Source organism: Schistocerca cancellata, chromosome 1, assembly GCF_023864275.1.
Source record: "Schistocerca cancellata isolate TAMUIC-IGC-003103 chromosome 1, iqSchCanc2.1, whole genome shotgun sequence".
Taxonomy (NCBI): Eukaryota; Metazoa; Arthropoda; class Insecta; order Orthoptera; family Acrididae; genus Schistocerca; species Schistocerca cancellata.
The window spans coordinates 1,096,687,170-1,096,706,471 of NC_064626.1; the positions used below are offsets into that span (position 1 = coordinate 1,096,687,170).

General features: G+C 39.2%; 1 protein-coding gene across 1 annotated transcript in view; it reads left to right on the plus strand.

Annotated features, from left to right (window-relative positions):
• Positions 1 to 19,302, plus strand: part of LOC126091801 (NEDD8 ultimate buster 1-like) — a 108,923-nt gene that overhangs the window by 37,896 nt on the left and 51,725 nt on the right. The window contains exon 5 of the mRNA XM_049907094.1: positions 13,974 to 14,131. Coding sequence (XP_049763051.1) covers positions 13,974 to 14,131 — 158 coding nt within the window. The remainder of the gene's footprint in view (positions 1 to 13,973; positions 14,132 to 19,302) is intronic.

Here is a 19,302-nt window from a genome sequence, read left to right on the forward strand (position 1 = left end):
ATTGACTGCTAGATGGGTTGGGTGCACAGATTAGCATGATGAGCCTGAGGTATAACTGATGATAAAATAGCCTGTTGTCTCATGATTCCAAAGATTTTTCAGAAGATGTTGCAGACAACTCTGTGTTGACTATGCTCAAAATTAAATTTTTGGAGATTTCGGTGAATAATATTGGGAAGGTAACGCTTGATGTTTTTATTGATATTTCGTTGAAAATGCTTTAGTATGCAATTCCAAAGTACTTTTATTTTCAAATATGGCCTTTTGTGATAGAATCGGAAGAGGAAAGTGAACATCAACTCACGTCAAGGGCAAGGAGTGGCATTATTCCTCTGGATATCATGCTTGAAGAGTATAGAAGACAAAGGTTAGGGCAGACTATGAGGAAAGCAGGACAGGCACCGATCATGTTCAGCTACTGCTGTATTTTCAAGACAATCCAGTGCAATTGACGTACAAATGAGAGTAGTTTACCGCAGTGTAGTTACATGTTTCCAAACGAAAAGCACAAATTCCCGTCTCCTTGCTCACAAGAGCAATATGCTCTTAGAGGAGCATGAAAGTTGTTTGAAAATTGTGACACAAAGACACAAACAGCCAGTTTAGGGAGTGCAAAGTTGCACCTTGTAAATTATAGAGCTACAAAATTTAAGCAGAAAATTGTTTCATTAAAGTTCCTCAAAAATGAGCAGTGTACTCAAGACAAGCTGTGTTCACCATTAAGGAGCACTTTCCTGTAAATAAGTGTATAACTTTCTTAAAAGTAGTGTGCATGTATCCTTGACCAATTCTTCTTCTTCCTTAAAAAGCTTTATTATTTAAAAAAATTGCTTCTGGAAGTAGATACTAATTAAAGAGTGAAGTTTTATGCATCAATTTAAATTAGAAAGTAAATTTTTATTACTGGAAATGCTGTTACTATATTGTGAACTTCACAAGAGTTAGTTGAGCTGAAAAAACAGTAAAAAGTCAGATTTTTCGACGTAGGCTACTATTATAGCTCAGGATCCAAAACATTTAACTTCTGGAAAAAAAAATTGAGTTGTATGCAGGTTTGGAGAGCTTTATAACTTGAGCTTACATTTATTTACAATTCACAAGCAGTAGTTCTGAGTTTATGTCTTGGAAAGGAAACTTTCTTGTCTCTTGATTGATCCAGCATCCTGAGGATCCATAGGAGCAGAATAAGAATTGCCTTTCTGATCATATTATGAACATCGAAAGGTCTTGGCAGATCAGGGCCCTTTGTGTAGTCCGTAGTTTGTGCACTATCCTTAAAACAGTTAATTTTGTAATCCACTGTAAACGGGTCCTTGTGGCATAATGTATACCAGACATTTTAATACCTTCTCATCAGTTAAAAGTTTAATTTAAAATAATTTTTGTCGCAGTTACCTGTATCACCATGATGCATGTTGAATCACAATTTAACAGCAAGCCACAAGAAGAGCCTTTCGACAGAGCGCCGTTGAGTGTTCAATCAGCGTACAGTTGAAAATACTGTTATTACAATACAGTTATTACCAAATGTTTTACAGCCACTAGCAGTTGTACCCTGTGCATGTGACTTGGTTGATTACATAGTTTAATTAATATACGTGTGTTTGTTTGTGTATCTATCGACCTGCCAGCCCTTTTGTTTGGTAAGTCTCACATCTTTGTTTTTAGATATATTTTTCCCACGTGCATTGTTCTGCCCCCCCCCCTCCCTCTCTCTCTCTCTCTCTCTCTCTCTCTCTCTCTCTCTCTCTCTCTATATATATATATATATATATATATATATATATATATATATATATATATATATATATATATATATGATGAGACTTACCAAACAAAAGCACTGGCAGGTCGATAGACACACAAACATACACACACAAAATTCTAGCTTTCGCAACCAACGGTTGCCTCGTCAGGAAAGAGGGAAGGAGAGGGAAAGACAAAAGGATATGGGTTTTAAGGGAGAGGGTAAGGAGTCATTCCAATCCCGGGAGCGGAAAGACTTACCTTAGGGGGAAAAAAGGACAGGTATACACTCGCGCGCACACACACACATATCCATCCGCATATACACAGACACAAGCAGACATTTGTAAAGGCAAAGAGTTTGGGCAGAGATGTCAGTCGGGACGGAAGTACAGAGGCAAAGATGATGTTGAAAGACAGGTGAGGTATGAGCGGCGGCAGATTGAAATTAGCGGGGATTGAGGCCTGGCGGATAGCGAGAAGAGAGGATATGCTGAAGGGCAAGTTCCCATCTCCGGAGTTCTGACAGGTTGGTGTTAGTGGGAAGTATCCAGATAACCCAGACGGTGTAACACTGTGCCAAGATGTGCTGGCCGTGCACCAAGGCATGTTTAGCCACAGGGTGATCCTCATTACCAACAAACACTGTCTGCCTGTGTCCATTCATGCGAATGGACAGTTTGTTGCTCGTCATTCCCACATAGAACGCTTCACAGTGTAGGCAGGTCAGTTGGTAAATCACGTGGGTGCTTTCACACGTGGCTCTGCCTTTGATCGTGTACACCTTCCGGGTTACAGGACTGGAATAGGTGGTGGTGGGAGGGTGCATGGGACAGGTTTTACACCGGGGGCGGTTACAGGGGTAGGAGCCAGAGGGTAGGGAAGGTGGTTTGGGGATTTCATAGGGATGAACTAAGAGGTTACGAAGGTTAGGTGGATGGCGGAAAGACACTCTTGGTGGATAACGGGAAGAGAGGATATATTGAAGAACAAGCTCCCATCTCCGGAGTTCGGATAGGTTGGTGTTAGTGGGAAGTATCCAGATAACCCGGACGGTGTAACACTGTGCCAAGATCTCAGGCCTCAATCTCCGCTAATTTCAAGTTGCCGCCACTCACACCTCACCTGTCATTCAACAACATCTTTGCCTCTGCACTTCTGCCTCGACTGACATCTCTGCCCAAACTCTTTGCCTCTGTATATGTCTGCTTGTGTCTGTATATGTGTGGATGGATAGGTCTGAGAAATAACCTATGATTATTGCGAATTGTGCCTCCAGTTGTTGGTTTGATTGGGTAGTGACCATAATTTTGGTGTATCCTTTTATGTACATTCTTCCGACGTAAGGTTTGGCAAGACAAGAAACGTTGCTATTTATGATCATTGAAGGGCCGACATTGGTTTCCGATGTTCCGCACCCAACCATAATCTTGTACCCTGTACCTTGGGTGCTTATTTGGGTTGAGAGAGTTGCCTATTCTGAGGCGCGCCACTCGCTATCTCTGTTGGAACCTGCATTGCTCGATCCCCGGGAACTTGGCCTAGCCCTCCCACTCTCAGTACTACGAGGGTCACTCCAAAAGAAATGCACACTATTTTTTTTTAATCCATATTTTATTCTACATGTTTGAAAGTTTTACAGTGTGTAGATACATTCTTTAGGAACAATATTTTCATTTCTCCACGTAATTTCCATCCCTCTCAACTGCCTTACGCCATCTTGGAACCAGCGCCTGTATACCCGCACGATAAAATTCTGGACCAACCTGTTGGAGCCACTGTTCGGCAGTGTGCACAAGGGAGTCATCATCTTCAAACCTTGTTCCACGAAGAGAGTCTTTTAGTTTTACAAAGAGATGATAGTCACATGGCGCCAGGTCAGGATTGTAAGGTGGGTGCTTCAGTGTTGTCCATCAGAGTTTTGTGATTGCTCCCATGGTTTTTCGACTGACATGTGGCCGTGCATTGTTGTGAAACAGCAAAACATTCTGCTTTTGCCGATGTGGTTGAACATGACTCAGTCGAGCTTGAAGTTTCTTCAGTGTCATCACATATGCCTCAGAATTTATGGTGGTTCCACTTGGCATGATGTCCACAAGCAAGAGTGCTTTGGAATTGAAAAACACCGTAGCCATAACTTTTCCAGCAGAAGGTGTGGTTTGGAATTTTTTTTTTTCTTGGGTGAATTTGCATGATGCCACTCAATTGATTACCTCTTCGTCTCTGCTGAAGTGATGGAGCCATGTTTCATCACCTGTCACAATTCTTCGAAGAAATTCATCTCCACCTTTCTCGTACTGTTCCAAAAGTTTGCTGCATACCGTTTTTATTGTTTCTCTGTGAGCCACTGTCAACATCCTGGGAACCCACCTGGCACAAACCTTTTTTAACACCAACACTTTCAGTATTCTGCAGGCACTTCCTTCCCCTATCCCAGTGTAGCGTGACAATTTGTTCACTGTGATGCATCTGTCAGCAGTCACCAATTCATTAACTCTCTGCACATTGTCAGGAGTGTGTGCAGTATGAGCCTGCCGCTGCGAGGACAATCCTCAATATTGCTGTGCCCACTTTCATCACGTAACCTGCTTGCCCACCGACTAACTGTACTGCAATCGACAGCAGCATCTCCATACACCTTTTCCAACCTCTTGTGGATGTTTCACACTGTCTCGTTTTCACAGCACAGGAATTCTATGACAGCACATTGCTTCTGATGAATGTCAAGTGTAGCAGCCATCTTGAAGACATTCTGTGATGGTGCCACTCACAGGAACAGATTGAACTAAGTTTGAAAACAAGTGGGAAGGATGTATCTATACACTGTAAAACTTTCACATGTGCAGAATGAAAACTGTATTTTTACAAAAATGTGTGCATTTCTTTTGGAGTGACCTTCGTACTTAATGATAAATCCTGACTTGAGTAGGACCATATCAGACCAGCGGACAGGCACCTTTAATACACACCTACTATGGGGTGTATACAATCCGGGACAACCGGGAGATCTGGGAAAAACCCGGGAATTTTTTCATCTGGGAGAAAACCGGGAAAAACCCGGGAATTTTTCATTGTTTTAGTTTTCAGTTAAATTTTTGCAATTTTGACTGGTAAGAATCAATATTCTAACAAAGGGTATTACTGTATCCCGCTACTGCAGAATAATACTGCAACAATAAAAACGAAGATAAAACATCAATTGCAAAGGAAATGTGCCGTATACAACAACAAAACACATTGCTGATACAAGCGTTTGCCAACAGCAAAATGTGTCAAAGGCTTTAGGAAGACTGTGCAATGCTTCATAACAACAAACTGCCTCCGATGGGCGTGACATCACAAATGTTTACTAGATTCATTTTAACAGTTACAAGCAGGCTCATGCACATGCGCAGTTGAGTGACATATGAGTGGTACCTTCTCCCGTTTCTGGCTATATAAATGTGGCTGTTGACTGTGTAAGCAGTTGCAGCAAGTAGCTAGATGCAACTGGGCAAGATTTTATTGCCGCACCTGAGCTGCCAGATTCACGCATGCGCAATGGGCCCGGATCTAGGATCTATGAGGGGCGGGGGGGGGGGGGGGGGGTGCCAAATTCATATTCTTGAGGAGAAAAAACCTTGTTCCACAAAGCGTCTAGCATCCAGCACACATTGGTCTATCGATTACTCGTATGATTTTGATGCGCATCTCTGTTGGTTTTTGAACACACTCTGTAAGTTGATTTCTGTATGAATCATAAGCCGGGCGCGGTAGCCGTGCGGTCTAAGGCGACTTGTCACGGTTTGCGCAGCTCTCCCGATCGGAGGTTCAAATCCTCTCTCGGGCGTGTGTGTGTGTGTGTGTGTGTGTGTGTGTGTGTGTGTGTGTGTGTGTGTGTGTGTGTGTGTGTGTGTGTGTGTCTTTCACGTAAGTTAGATTAAGTAGTGTGTAAGCCTAGGGACCGATGACATCAGAAGTTTGGTCCCACAGGAAAAAAAAAATCATAAGTTGATTTTTGTATGCATGCATAATGTACTTGATGTCTCTGTCAGGGGAATCCTCGTCGCATCTAGAAATAAACTTTCCTGCGGACAAAAGGGGACCAGGCTACACAAGCTGAGCAGAGTAAAGCCGAACAAGTGAATGCCAGTTGCAGTCTGATTATGTCGTCGTTTGGGTTTGCAAATGATCAGCATTGTTATAATTACTAGGGAAATCCGTAGATTCAGACTACAAGAGTGGAAATAAACGACTAGGAGGAACAACAGGTAAGAAAGATTATGTATTATCTTCTCGGTGTATCCAGGAAAATGAAATTTGGACAGAAAAATTTTAGCCAGATCGCTACACTAGTCCCCGTCTAGCAGTTCCTAAAGTTCTATTCTGGAAGTAGCGCAGAAAATGGTTTGTAAGAACATAACACCACCTAACTGGATAATAATCAGGGATAACTAAACCGGTGATTCTGGCAGGGTTAGTAAAAGTCAACTGGCAAATAAGTTTTGGCAAAGGCAGGAATAGTTCCAGAATTAGTCATGACAAGATTGTTAGGTTGAGGAAGAAGAAATGGGGACATCACACAAATTAGGGAAGAATATGACAATTTCAAATTTGTATAAAAATCTCGTACGACTGCTTTCTGATCTCATGCTCTAGGAACTGGAGCGTGTGAATGAAATATGAAACTATTTTCTAACATTAAGCTCTTTGCTTGTGGTAGGCCTAATAGGCGTTTTATGTTGGTCTTTGTGAATTATATTCTGTCATGTTATAAAAATGACTATTAGTGCCAAAACAGTCTCATTTATTTGGTGTGTGTGTTACAATTTCTGCAGTGTTAGAAAGGCCTATTTTGTTTTATCTAGCAGACAGTTACAAAATAGACGTAATCAGATCGAGAAACCACACCAGTCTTGGGTACTATTCGTATTAACAGCTTACACATTATTAGACAACGATATTTTGATTTTTCATGTAGCAAAACATTAGACGAAATTTGATGAGGTAATAGATTCTTTCATAGAAAGGAAAGCACGCCATGTAAAGCTTTAGCAAGATTAGAGAGAAAACAATGCTAGGAGCTAAAGCTTGAAGAAATGTGTACTGTATTGCTTGTCTCTTGTCTTTAGTGGTTTCATGTATCGTATATTTAATTTTATGTCACCCAAAACAGTAAGTTATTAGCTAACAGGCAATAAAGAGTGCAAATTTTCTGAAGAGTTCTTGTTCTCCCGATTACAAATCATCCCATCCATTGCTAGTTTTTTATTTTATTTTTTGTAAAAAAAAAGAGGGGCAGGATGTCAAACCGGGCGACTGAGAGCAGGAGAGGTGCCTCAGGACATTTTAATTTCCACTGTCATGAATATAGTTTGATGACATCCAATACAAAATATACACGTTTCAGTTCCACGGAGCGAAATACAGTGACATGCAATAGAAGAATGCTGTGTGAAATGGGGTGTCGCTGCACTCTGGCACACCTAAGACCAAATAACATGTCTTACATTTCCTCAAACACACGTTTTATGTATCAGACTCACTATTCAGACAGCTGTGCGCTACAAAATGGACATATTTTTGAAAATTCGATTTTTAAAATTTTTTACGTCTTATCTCAAATGCTCGAGGGAGCGGGTTGGTCGAGGTGGGGTGGGGTGGGGGGCACTATCTTAGTATTGCCCTGGTTCGTAAATATCGTAGATCCGAGGCTGATGCACAGAGCAGTCTGAATTATAGTGATAGTGGGGAAGTGTGTAATCTCCAGGTTTACATTTAGTGATTTTGCTGTTTCCTCTTCGTTTACTGCTCTCACGTCAAATGAAAACAAAATGGATTTCTGTGGCCGAGAGCTATCAAGTGAATTAAAATACATTCACATAATTACGGAAGGCTAATGCAGGTTATTAGTTTCAAATTTTATTTTATTTCCACTTCTCTGACAGTCATGCATTAATCGCCTTGTAGAACAATGAAGTTATTTTTGTCAATTTGCTAAAGAAATTTGATTTTTATTAATCTTTTATGCTGAGGCAGTCAATTGTTTGAAACAAAATGTTTAGTTCCACACTATTGGCTAATTTCAACTGCTCGTTGCATTTCAAGTGCACGTTTTCATCTTATAGCATGTATGGCATTATGCCATAATAAAGAATCAAAAATGATTTAATACAGTACTGGTACTCCAAGAAAATTTACATCCCAAAACCAACACTGAAACGCTTAATATCAGGTCAAGGCCTACTTCATTGGGAATCTGGACATACAAATGTTCTTTTAAAGTATACAGTTTAAATGTGCCATTTTAATATGGTTCGCGAAATTCCGATGTTCTTGGAGTATCCTCTGATGTCTTTTTTTTTTTTTTTCTTTTATGACATAATGTAAGATCTTTTAGTGTTTTACACGTACAAACATACTGGCTTCCTGCATCTTAGCAGCTGCCAAAGCGCGGAGGCACCTGTTATCTGGCACTATCTGACTACTACTGAAATGAACCTATTTCTAACAGGTCACGGGAAAATATTGCAAATGGTGGTTTGAAAAGTGTTACTTTCAAAGTAAATTTCCTTTTACGCAAGTTGAACTATGTGCGAGAATGTACAATGAATTTCATAAATCACAGTGTGTTTGATGATGAGCCATTTAGAAGTATTTCGAGCCCAGAAGATCATACGTTCATGTTGCTATTATGAGCAAATTGATGTAGTGCTACGGGAAGCTCTCTCTCCTCTGCGGTAGCTAATTTATTTGTGGAAAACTTGGAGGACAAGTCACTGGACTCGGCTAAAAGTTTTACTGGCACATTTGTGCGATATATCCTAAAGTGTAACATGTGCAAAAAATATCAACATTATATGTGAAAGCTTAGCTTCTCTTGCAGCTTATTAACCCTAGAGACCAATATTATAAATGAAAGCTTTGCTTTTCTTGTAGCAACACTATTTATATTAATTTAAAACATTAACTTTTCCTGTTTGTGTGTCCGCACTACTTAACATTGATGTTGCTATTAGCTGACTACATCACGTGTCCTGTGGTCTGAATATCCGCTGTCTTCGACTAGCGGGCTCACATGACATGAGCTATGACTGGCTTACAAAAGCGCATCGCAATCTTGATTACAATGGTTCAGAAAATAACATGAGGTGTTTGGTGGAATTTGAGTTTATACTTTGGTAAATGAAAATATACAGCGTACATGTTGCTGCATATCAAAAATCTTTCCAAAAGGAGTTCTCTTCCCTGAGTTTCGTTTTCTAAAGGGCCGGGAAATTCTACTCCCATGTATAAAAACATAACCATTCAAAGGATTGATAAGTTTTGCAGTTCCTAGGGAAAATATACTGTCAGTTAATAACACGGAAAAAGTGTGTTTTCATCCGGGAGAAAGTGTATTTTTAACCGGGAAAAATCTGGGAATTTTTTTCTACCATTCTTATTACGCATGTGACAATATATTTACCTCCAAATGATATTTATGGCTAACAGTAAACATGAATTTGGGATAAAATGTGAAATTCACAAGTGCAGTTCCGGAAGTGAGAGTAATTTCCTTATAGGTTGTACGTGTCTGGCTGGGGTTCAGGATTGTTTTATATTGTGGTGCAGAAGTCTATTACAAGGCATTGGAAGACAATAGGTAGGAAATTAGAAATCCCTGCACATTAAAAAAGAAGTAAAAAGTATGTTATTAGTCACTCCTATACAACTGGCATTAAATTTATAACAGGAAAGCAGATAAAGGTATTTTAGATATTGTGCATATGTTAGGAAAAATACATAACATTTTTAGGTGACTTAGTCTGTATGGGAAGTGAAATTTAGTATATCAAGTTGCTATGTCTGCCAGCAGCAGTGAGTCTGATCTGGCTGGGTACAGAGTTGAACTGAGCTAGGGTGATAGGTACAGGTACATCATTCCATGCTGCTTCCACTCTTTCAAAGTTTGATAGTCATAATGGCTTACGAGAGGTGGTGTGCCAGTCTCTCAGCAACCCATGATAAGTTGTTTTTAATGGATTAGGGATGTGGAGATGATGATAGCCAGGACATTGGTTGAACATGCTCTGTACTGAGGTAAGTCAGGGCTGCATGGGTAGCATGCAGTCTTGCATTATGCTGTTGAAGGAGAACATCATGGAGACCTAAAAGGCAGAGATTGGCCACCACCTTTAACGCATCAGAAATGTAATGTCTGCTGGCTGTGTGAACCAGACGAAATCATGTTATGTACCCAGTGGCACTCAACACTGTTGAACTTTCCATGTGAATACTTGTCATTCTCCTAATAAGCATATATATATATGGAATGACTCCTTACCCTCTCCCTTAAAACCCACATCCTTTCGTCTTTCCCTCTCCTTCCCTCTTTCCTGACGAGGCAACAGTTTGTTGCGAAAGCTTGAATTATGTGTGTATGTTTGTGTTCGTTTGTGTGTCTGTCGACCTGCCAGCACTTTCATTTGGTAAGTCACATCGTCTTTGTTTTTAGGTATATATATATATATATATATATATATATATATATATATATATATATAATGATGATGTGACTTACCAAACGAAAGCGCTGGCACGTCGATAGACACACAAACATACACACAAAATTCTAGCTTTCCCAACCAACGGTTGCTTCGTCAGGAAAGAGGGAAGGCGAGGGAAAGACGAAAGGATGTGGGTTTTAAGGGAGAGGGTAAGGAGTCATTCCAATCCCAGGAGCGGAAAGACTTACCTTAGGGGGGAAAAAAGGACGGGTATACACACACACACACACACACACACACACACACACACATATCCATCCACACATATACAGACACAAGCAGACATTTGCCTTTGAATATGTCTGCTTGTGTCTGTATATGTGTGGATGGATATATATATAATAGAGGGAAACATTCCACGTGGGAAAAATATATTTAAAAAGAAAGATGATGAGACTTACCAAACAAAAGCGCTGGCAGGTCGATAGACACACAAACAAACACAAACATACACACAAAAATCTAGCTTTCGCAACCAACGGTTGCCTCGTCAGGAAAGAGGGAAGGAGAAGGGAAGACAAAAGGATATGGGTTTTAAGGGAGAGGGTAAGGAGGAGTCATTCCAATCCCGGGAGCGGAAAGACTTACCTTAGGGGGAAAAAAGGACAGGTATACACTCGCGCACACACACACATATCCATCCGCATATACACAGACACAAGCAGACATTTGTAAAGGCAAAATATATATATATATATATGTGTGTGTGTGTGTGTGTGTGTGTGTGTGTGTGTGTGTGTGTGTGTTCGCGCGCGCGAGTGTGCGAGTGTATACCAGTCCTTTTTTTCCCCCTAAGGTAAGTCTTGCCGCTCCTGGGATTGGAATGACTCCTTACCCTCTCCCTTAAAACCCACATCCCTTCGTCTTTCCCTGTCCTTCCCTCTTTCCTGACGAAGCAACCGTTGGTTGCGAAAGCTAGAATTTTGTGTGTATGTTTGTGTTTGTTTGTGTGTCTATAGACCTGCCAGCGCTTTCGTTTGGTAAGTCACATCATCTTTGTTTTTAGATATATTTTTCCCACATGGAATGTTTCCCTTTCTGCTTGGGTTACCTGACATGGCTGTACAAAACTAGATGGTCGACCGAGTAATGTGCCTGTCCTCTAAGATGCTAGTACTGTGGGGCCACTATGATCCTGCATGACACTGAGTATGCCCTCCTGAACTCATCAGTTCTATGTTCACATGACAGTTGAGAGATCCCGAGGAACATGCGTAGCAGTATTGCAGAATGATAGAAAAAAGTCTCGAGAAGCAACATGTCAAATTTGGATATGTGCTGATAGACATTTCTTGTCGGTATGGAGCACATGGAGTGCTAATCTTCTGCATTTTCAAGCATGTAGTAAACTTCTTGCCAACTTGACATTTTTTGCTCGCCATTATCATTTTGTTGCAGTTTTAATGATCAGGCACCTCTTTTCCAGCCATGATCATCTGAAAAACATAAATCATAAAATATTAATAACAGTGACATGGAGGGTTAAAATTTAGAAATGAAAATCATAGTAAAGTTAACTTTGACTATATTATTAAGGTACATTTTAACATAAATTCATACAGAAAGTCATGACAATGCGCCCGTACCTAATCAGAGCGGGAACAGAACAGAACAAAAACCAGCGGATGCTAGACAAAAGAATTAGACATAAAAATGACTAATGAAATTAAACAGAGGGTGTACGTCAGCAGGTACATCGATAAGTACACACAGGTGAAACTATAAGACAGGATGTAATATGGAATCTCTGACTCTATAAATGTCGGAAATAATTTTAAAAGCAAAATAAATACTATTAATTAAAAAGTAATACTACTAATTTTGGTTAACAATTATGTTCATATTAAACAGGTATTAAACTTTTCCTACCTACAGATAACTGATAACAGTTCCTGAAATCATTAATGACGTGCACGTGCACATGCGCGCGCACACACACCCACTAACGCACGCACACACACTTAGTATGGAGCAGTAGTTAAAAACAGCAACTGAGTGTTGTAAGAGGAACATCAGTCTTCTCTTGATATTATGTGCAAACATAGAAATAATTTCCATAATTGTCAGTGTAACTAATTTAGCACTTGTCATAAATTGTGGCTGTTTATGCCTGTTAAAGCTTGACACATTCCTACTCCCTGTATGTTCCCATTCATGACAAATTTACAGAATACGGTTTCTGAATGTATGTTTGAATGAATGGTTTCCCTTTTATTTTCCTGTTTGATTTGTCTGATCAATTGATTATTAAAAGTTCTGATTCAAAATAGGTTTTAAGCTGTAGCAATGTCAGTCCTATTCTATTACTCATTTTCTGTAAGATAGTGGTAAGTAGATTTCCTCTTCTGTCAAAAATTTAAGTATTTCATTAAGAAACTCGATATTTTAGTCCATGACAGTCCAGTCTGCCACTCGATCACGTCCTGTAAATCCCTTAATATTTCTTCAGGGCAGCTGCCTGATATTGAGAGGTAGTGGGTGCTGATTATTTCTGGCCAAACAACTGTTACTATCTGCACTGCGATGGTCTTCATATGTTGGCCTCATACAAAAGTTGCATATCTGTAATCAAAATGCTTTGACACTGATGATGGTAGCATGTTCTGAGGTCCTTACTGGGAGTCGAGCTGTGGACTTTCACGTATAGACCCAGTCATTGGTGCTGCTGCCTAGTGTCGCTGTGGCCGGGAGCCAAACCAAAATTGATATCTAGATGGATGTTCCACTATGTTGCAGTGGAACTATCAGCAGAAATTCTTATTTTGCTGTATATCACATGGTAGGAAGTGTGGGGTTCCCAACTGTATTGAATTGGAAACATTAGTCCATGTTTATTAGATTATCTTCTGTGTGGATAAGACAAAACTGAGGTCATAATCTTTATCTTATCATATATCATGCAGTGTCTTGTACTAAGCCAGTGCTCTGTTATTGCAGATTTATTTGGATAAATTTAATCAGAAATACTAGAGCTTTGCCTTAGTACAATACACCTCGTGAAGTATGAGAGGACAGATTACATCCTCACTTTCATCATTCTGGGATTCAGCCAGTGCTCTGCTGATGACGACGAGCAGTTTTCTTGAAGAAATTATGTGAGATTTACAGAACATGGTCCAGCTGTACACCCAAGAACCATATATTGTACAAATATTGTGGGAAAGACTGAAGAGTTACAACTTGTCAATGATGGTACGCAACAATGTGTATTGTTTGATACAGTGGGTATGCAATCATATAAATAATGTCATTGAGGGGGATAAAACAGTTTAACTTTAGTAATAAACATTCTTACCTCTGTCTTGAATAAATTGATGGGAAAGTGTAAGCAATATACCTACTGGAAAACACGATAAAGGTAAAGAAAATTCTGCAAGTATCATTCTGTTTAATTTGTTTCATCTCCTGGTAACAGTTTTTCACTTTGGCACCGGTATAATCTTGCACATACTTATAATATATTCTTTACCCACTGTTATTTTGCATTATATTGTAACCCGTTATTGTTTTCTGTATGTAATTTCAGTAACACTTAGTTTTTGTTTCATCAAATACTATCTTAGCTATTACAGTTGAGTGGTTCTCTGTATGCGTAGTATTCCTTGTTTTTATTGAAATGACTTCTGCTTTTGATTGTTTTTCATAATATTTCATTGCTACTATTAAAATGTCCCATTGTTAATTTATCTGTAATTTCAGATAGCTGATCAGTCAGGCAACATGCTTAAATTGCCAGCTTCAGAACAAAAAGCTTTGATTGTAGCAATGTCTCTACATGAGAAAGGTAGAGCTGCATTGAAAGAGTCAAATTATTCATTGGCATTATTGTTACTGCTAGAGGCTGACAGGGAATTTAGGTAATATTGCACCTATTTTAAATTTTTTGTCATGCAACTGCTGTAAAAATGAATAATATTTGTGTGATAACTCACACAATAATAAGGTAATATTATAAATACTGCTTCATTAACTTAAGCTGATGCTTTGGAACATGCCAGTTGTCTTTGTACATAGCTTAAAAGTTATTTTCTTTCCAGCAGTCTGTGTTTGTTTACCTGCTTGCATGTTTGCTCATTTTCACGCATGCTTCCAGGCTTGAGAACATCAGGCTTTAGCTTGCTCTTTGGAGCTCCTTCCGAAAGCAAGGGGCTACATAACTCTGATCGAGAGAGCATCAAACATTATCTCATTCTTCAGAACCTTTTGCTCAGAGGCTTGAAGTTACTTCTCTCCAACATAACATCACAGAAGCATAATTTGTGATGGTAAATGGTGCAGGCAAGAGTGTTTTTGTACTCCAAACCCTGCGTATTCCTAACAATTTGCCATATCACTTTAAATGTGTATAATTCCCAGTGAGCTTACGTTGTGCCATAACCATAAACAAAACACAAGGGCAGACAGTGTGTGTTATGGTTATGGGCCTTGGTGTCAGCTGCTTTTCGCACGGCCAGCTCCACATGCTCTCCTGTGTTAGCGAAGCAGATGAGCTCTTCTTTTGTGTTCCCAATCATCCTGTTTCCAACACTATATACAGAGAAGCTTTAGAAATCAAAAACAAATTCCACACATTTGAAATCTTGTGCATAGTTATAGATAAATAGCCAAGAATTTCTGGGTTTCTCAATCAGTCAGTAATATTTATAGAATGAACGCTGCTTACTTCGTAAACGTGTCTCTGAGGCAGGACAGCTGTATCCCAGTATATATTAACACAGATCAGGTGATAATCAAACAAATTTAAAGGTTGTTGACTCAACTAAATACCTATGGATTACAATTACTGGAATGATCACGTATATAAGTGTTTGGAGAAGGCAAACTAAAGACTGCATTTTATTGACAGAATGCTTAGCAGATGCAACAAATCTATTACACTTGTCTGTGGTGTTCTGAAGTACTGCTGTGCCTTACCATATAGGATTGAGGAAGAACATTGAAAAAGTTCAATAAACGGCAACTTGTTTCATATAATTGTGAAATAAGTGAGGGAGTCTGCCATAGAAAATAAGGCTGCTAAACAAGTAAACTTTTGGCTAAAAGGCATCTTCTACACACACACACACACACACACACACACACACACACACACACACACACATTCATGCAAGAATGACATTCAAACACATGACCACTGTCTGGCAAAAGCGTACTTGTTTAGTAGTTTTTTTGTTGTGCCTGTCTTTGACTCAGCATCTCCACCATATGGTGGGTATGGATCTATCCTTCTCATAATATTATTGGTGTGTTGTAAGCAAGTTACAATGGCAGTCATTAAAACATAGATGTTTATCATTGTGACGAGATATTTTTTCATAATTTTAGTCACCAACTTTCTCATCAGAATGCGAAAATATTTTTTTTTGCTCCCACTGACATGGGAGAAATGACAATTGTGATCAAATAAATCAGAGCTTGCACGGAAAGATTTTCCCCACATGCTGTTAAATAGTGGAACGGTTGAGAAATAGTCTGAAAGTGGTTCTGTGAACCCCCTGCCAAGAACTTAAGTGCAGGGTAGTTGTGTAGATGTAGGAACCAGTTTCAGTATGGACATCCTCATAGAGTCTGTTTGTTGCCATTTGGTCTAATACAGTACCATGATGAGAGGGCTCACGAACTCTCTTCTTTTTAGTTCTCAGAGAAGGTATTTATTAATGTTTCGCAAGACGTCTCATCATGTCCAACAGTTGCAAAAATGTAATTATCCTAATTGATTGTGAGTGATTCAAGTGTCTCTCAATGATGACTGTATGATTGGGAAATGTCCTAATGAACTAAGGTTTTCTCTTAAATTTTCGCATACATCTGAGGGTAATTTTACTCAATAGGAGGATTCACTTATACATGGATACAGTGGAAATCATACCATTTGCACGACAAAAGTTTATTCACGAGACGTAACACATGAGGACGTAGGATATCTAGGTACTGTTGTGCCGTCAGAGGTCCCTCAATCACTACCACCCACCCATGACCGTAGGTCATACCCTGTATCTGTTCACGTCATGACACTAGGAGTAACAATCCTGTGCCTCTCCAAAATGTTGGAGAGTTTCCCCAGGTCACCCCATGAAGGTCATCTAGGATAATGTGAAATCAGCATTCATCACTAAACACAATACGACACCAATCAACCTCAGTCTGTGTTTCTGGCAATGACGCCACTCCAAACCCAACCTACCCATGGGATAGTACCGTATTTACCAGACTATAAGGTTATTTAATTGGTAGATAAAAAATCTATTCTCTTAAATGGCAGCAGAACACACACACACATAAGACTGTTGTGATTAACAAGCTTTTGGAGCCAGTGGATCCTTTTTCAGGCAGAAAGGTTGAAGGGGAAGGAAGAAGGGTGAAGGAAAAGGACTGGGAAGGTCCATGAAAAAGGGTAGATTTCGGGAACGACACCCAGAACCGTGGGTCAAGGGAGACTTACCATACTGGATGAGTCTGACCTGTGGTTCTGGGTGATTTTTCCGAAATCTACCCTTTTCCTAGACCTCTCCATTCCTTTTCCTTCACCCCTCTTCCTTCCCCTTCAATCCTTCTGCCCGAAAAAGTGTGTGTGTTTTGCCACCTCTTGGTGTGTAGCTTTTTTTATCCATCCAATTAAATAATTTTATCAAAAATTGATTGTTTTTGCTGTTTTAGTCTATAAGGTTAGTTTTTTCCCAAATTTGTCATTTGAAAAATGCAGGGCCATCTTTTATTCGGAGATTAAACTATTGCAGCTTATGTCAACATTTTTACATTGTTTAATAGATTGATGTATGACCATCCTGTATTTATAGATTAAGCTTCAGCTATTTGGGTCACATGCAGATTTATTCTGAAGAATTCGTAAGGGTAGGTTGGGCAGACAATACACACACTTGAACAGGCTTCAGATTTCCCAGTAACTGAAGTACTTGATACAGTATTGACCTTTTTTGAACAATCAAGTGACATTTAATTTGCACAGTCTAGTGCAAGGGATGTGCAAGGAACTCTGAACCAGCTACTACAACATTGTATTGCTCTGATTAAAATTCGACAGTTTTTTGAAACAGGAGGACACAGCATTAAATTCTGTCATCTTACCAACTCTAGTTGTATTTTAACATGTGTGCAATGAAAGTTCCATACATATATGGCTATTGTATGCAAACATTTATGCTGCCTTTTAAGGAAAGGTAACATAGAAAGGCAAAAATGTTGTCCCCCCAAACATTACTTGATTCTTAACCCAAGTTAGTATTTTATTTTATTATGAGATACTGTTATGATTTACCAAATTGGTATTGTAAATGAGAAATTCAGTTACTGTTCACGTGTTAGGATACAGAGTAAAAATGTTACCAGTTTTTAATCAGCTTTAGAGCAAGATGGTGACACATGAAAAAAGAAAAAAAATAGAATTAAATGTCTAAAAAATGAAATAAATCATAATAAATTGACTGTAACTGATACCGAGAGAATGAATTACAGTGGCAAGACCCTTTGTGGAAGTAGTACCAGTAATACATGACTAGATCACGGAACAAGTGGAAGTTTCAGAATTGAAATAAATCGTGATAGCAGTCCTTTATTTGTGTGTTAGCTGGTGTTACATATGACCTGCACCATAGAACATACTGCAGCTAATATTTCAGTTATTCAAGCACAGCACTACAGAAGGGTTAGAGGATAACAGTGATTAGAGGAGAATAGTGACACTAGCTTGGCTGAGAATTGGGATGAGTTGGGAGGGGAATAATGGGTGCATGGCATATTTCATCGTGCTACCAACAAAGGGAATCTGTATCACATACTTTGGCTTTTTATGAACATCTACCATGTTTAAACAAGTTTGCCCGAATCCATTTCTGCAGGAGACTGTAAAAGTCTAGATAGAGGCCAATGGTGTACTTACATGTTTTCTGCAGCAGTGTTGTCAATATTCATCACAAGGTATGACAGGAACGAAAGCTGGTGCATCAACTGCTGGTTCTACACAGCCAATGAGTGAGCAGCAGGTAAACAAAATGTTTGGAAGCAAGAAACAGTGTAACATTGTCACGTCAGTTTAGTAGTGAAATCCACTATGTATTTGAACTATATTCTCAGGTCCTATTGTAACTACTCCAGAAATCACAACATATTTGGAAGAGACAGGCAAATATTTGTGACAACAAAGATATAAATTTCACAACTGTGCTATTAGGATGATGATGATTAAAAACAGTGATACCACAAACCACAGACTTAATACACAAAAAAGTTAGTGAAGATAAAAATTAATAAACCACTGCTTTTTGTTTACTATATGTCTCCTCATATCAACAAAATTTAGACAGTCAGTAAATGGGCAAAGTTTAGAACATCATAATATTCACATTTTAGACATATATTTTGTCGGTAATATAGTATGTAATTTTGATTAGTCAGAATATGTTAAAAATAAACTTCTCTCAAGGAGCCTCTTCAGAAAATAAGTGGGTTGTTGTATATCCGTAGTAGTTTTATATTCAGGTAAGTATCATAATTACCTAAGCCAGCTGCTGCTAGTCCCTGGCCAATGTGCAGAATGACACAGAATATTGCTAGGAGTCCATTACTAGTTTTCAGATGGGAGGCACAGATGTGAAGTGATTATGATGTGTCTTGTGCACAGTATGGTGATTCTCCCTTGAAGTGGTCAGAAGTGATTGACAAGAGCCTTGGTGAGAAGTATATCTGCCATCATGCTTCCATGCAGTCCAACATTGGGCCACTGTCACAACCAAATGCAACATGAATCTGGATATTGCATGATTTGGCCATCCGGACAAATGGAGGTCCACAATAATGCCCCTTTCAAAATCTGTCAGATGCTAATAGTGATGTCTTACATGAGTAAATGACATGTCCTTCTCCTTCACAGTGATCGCTCAACGTCTGATGCTGTTCAGCCCACTCATGTATCCTATCCGACCTGCTAACAACATTAAACTTGAACAATACTAATGCACTCTGGTGGCTGTTCCACCTGTCACAGAGAATTAAAATTCTATTTATTTATGTG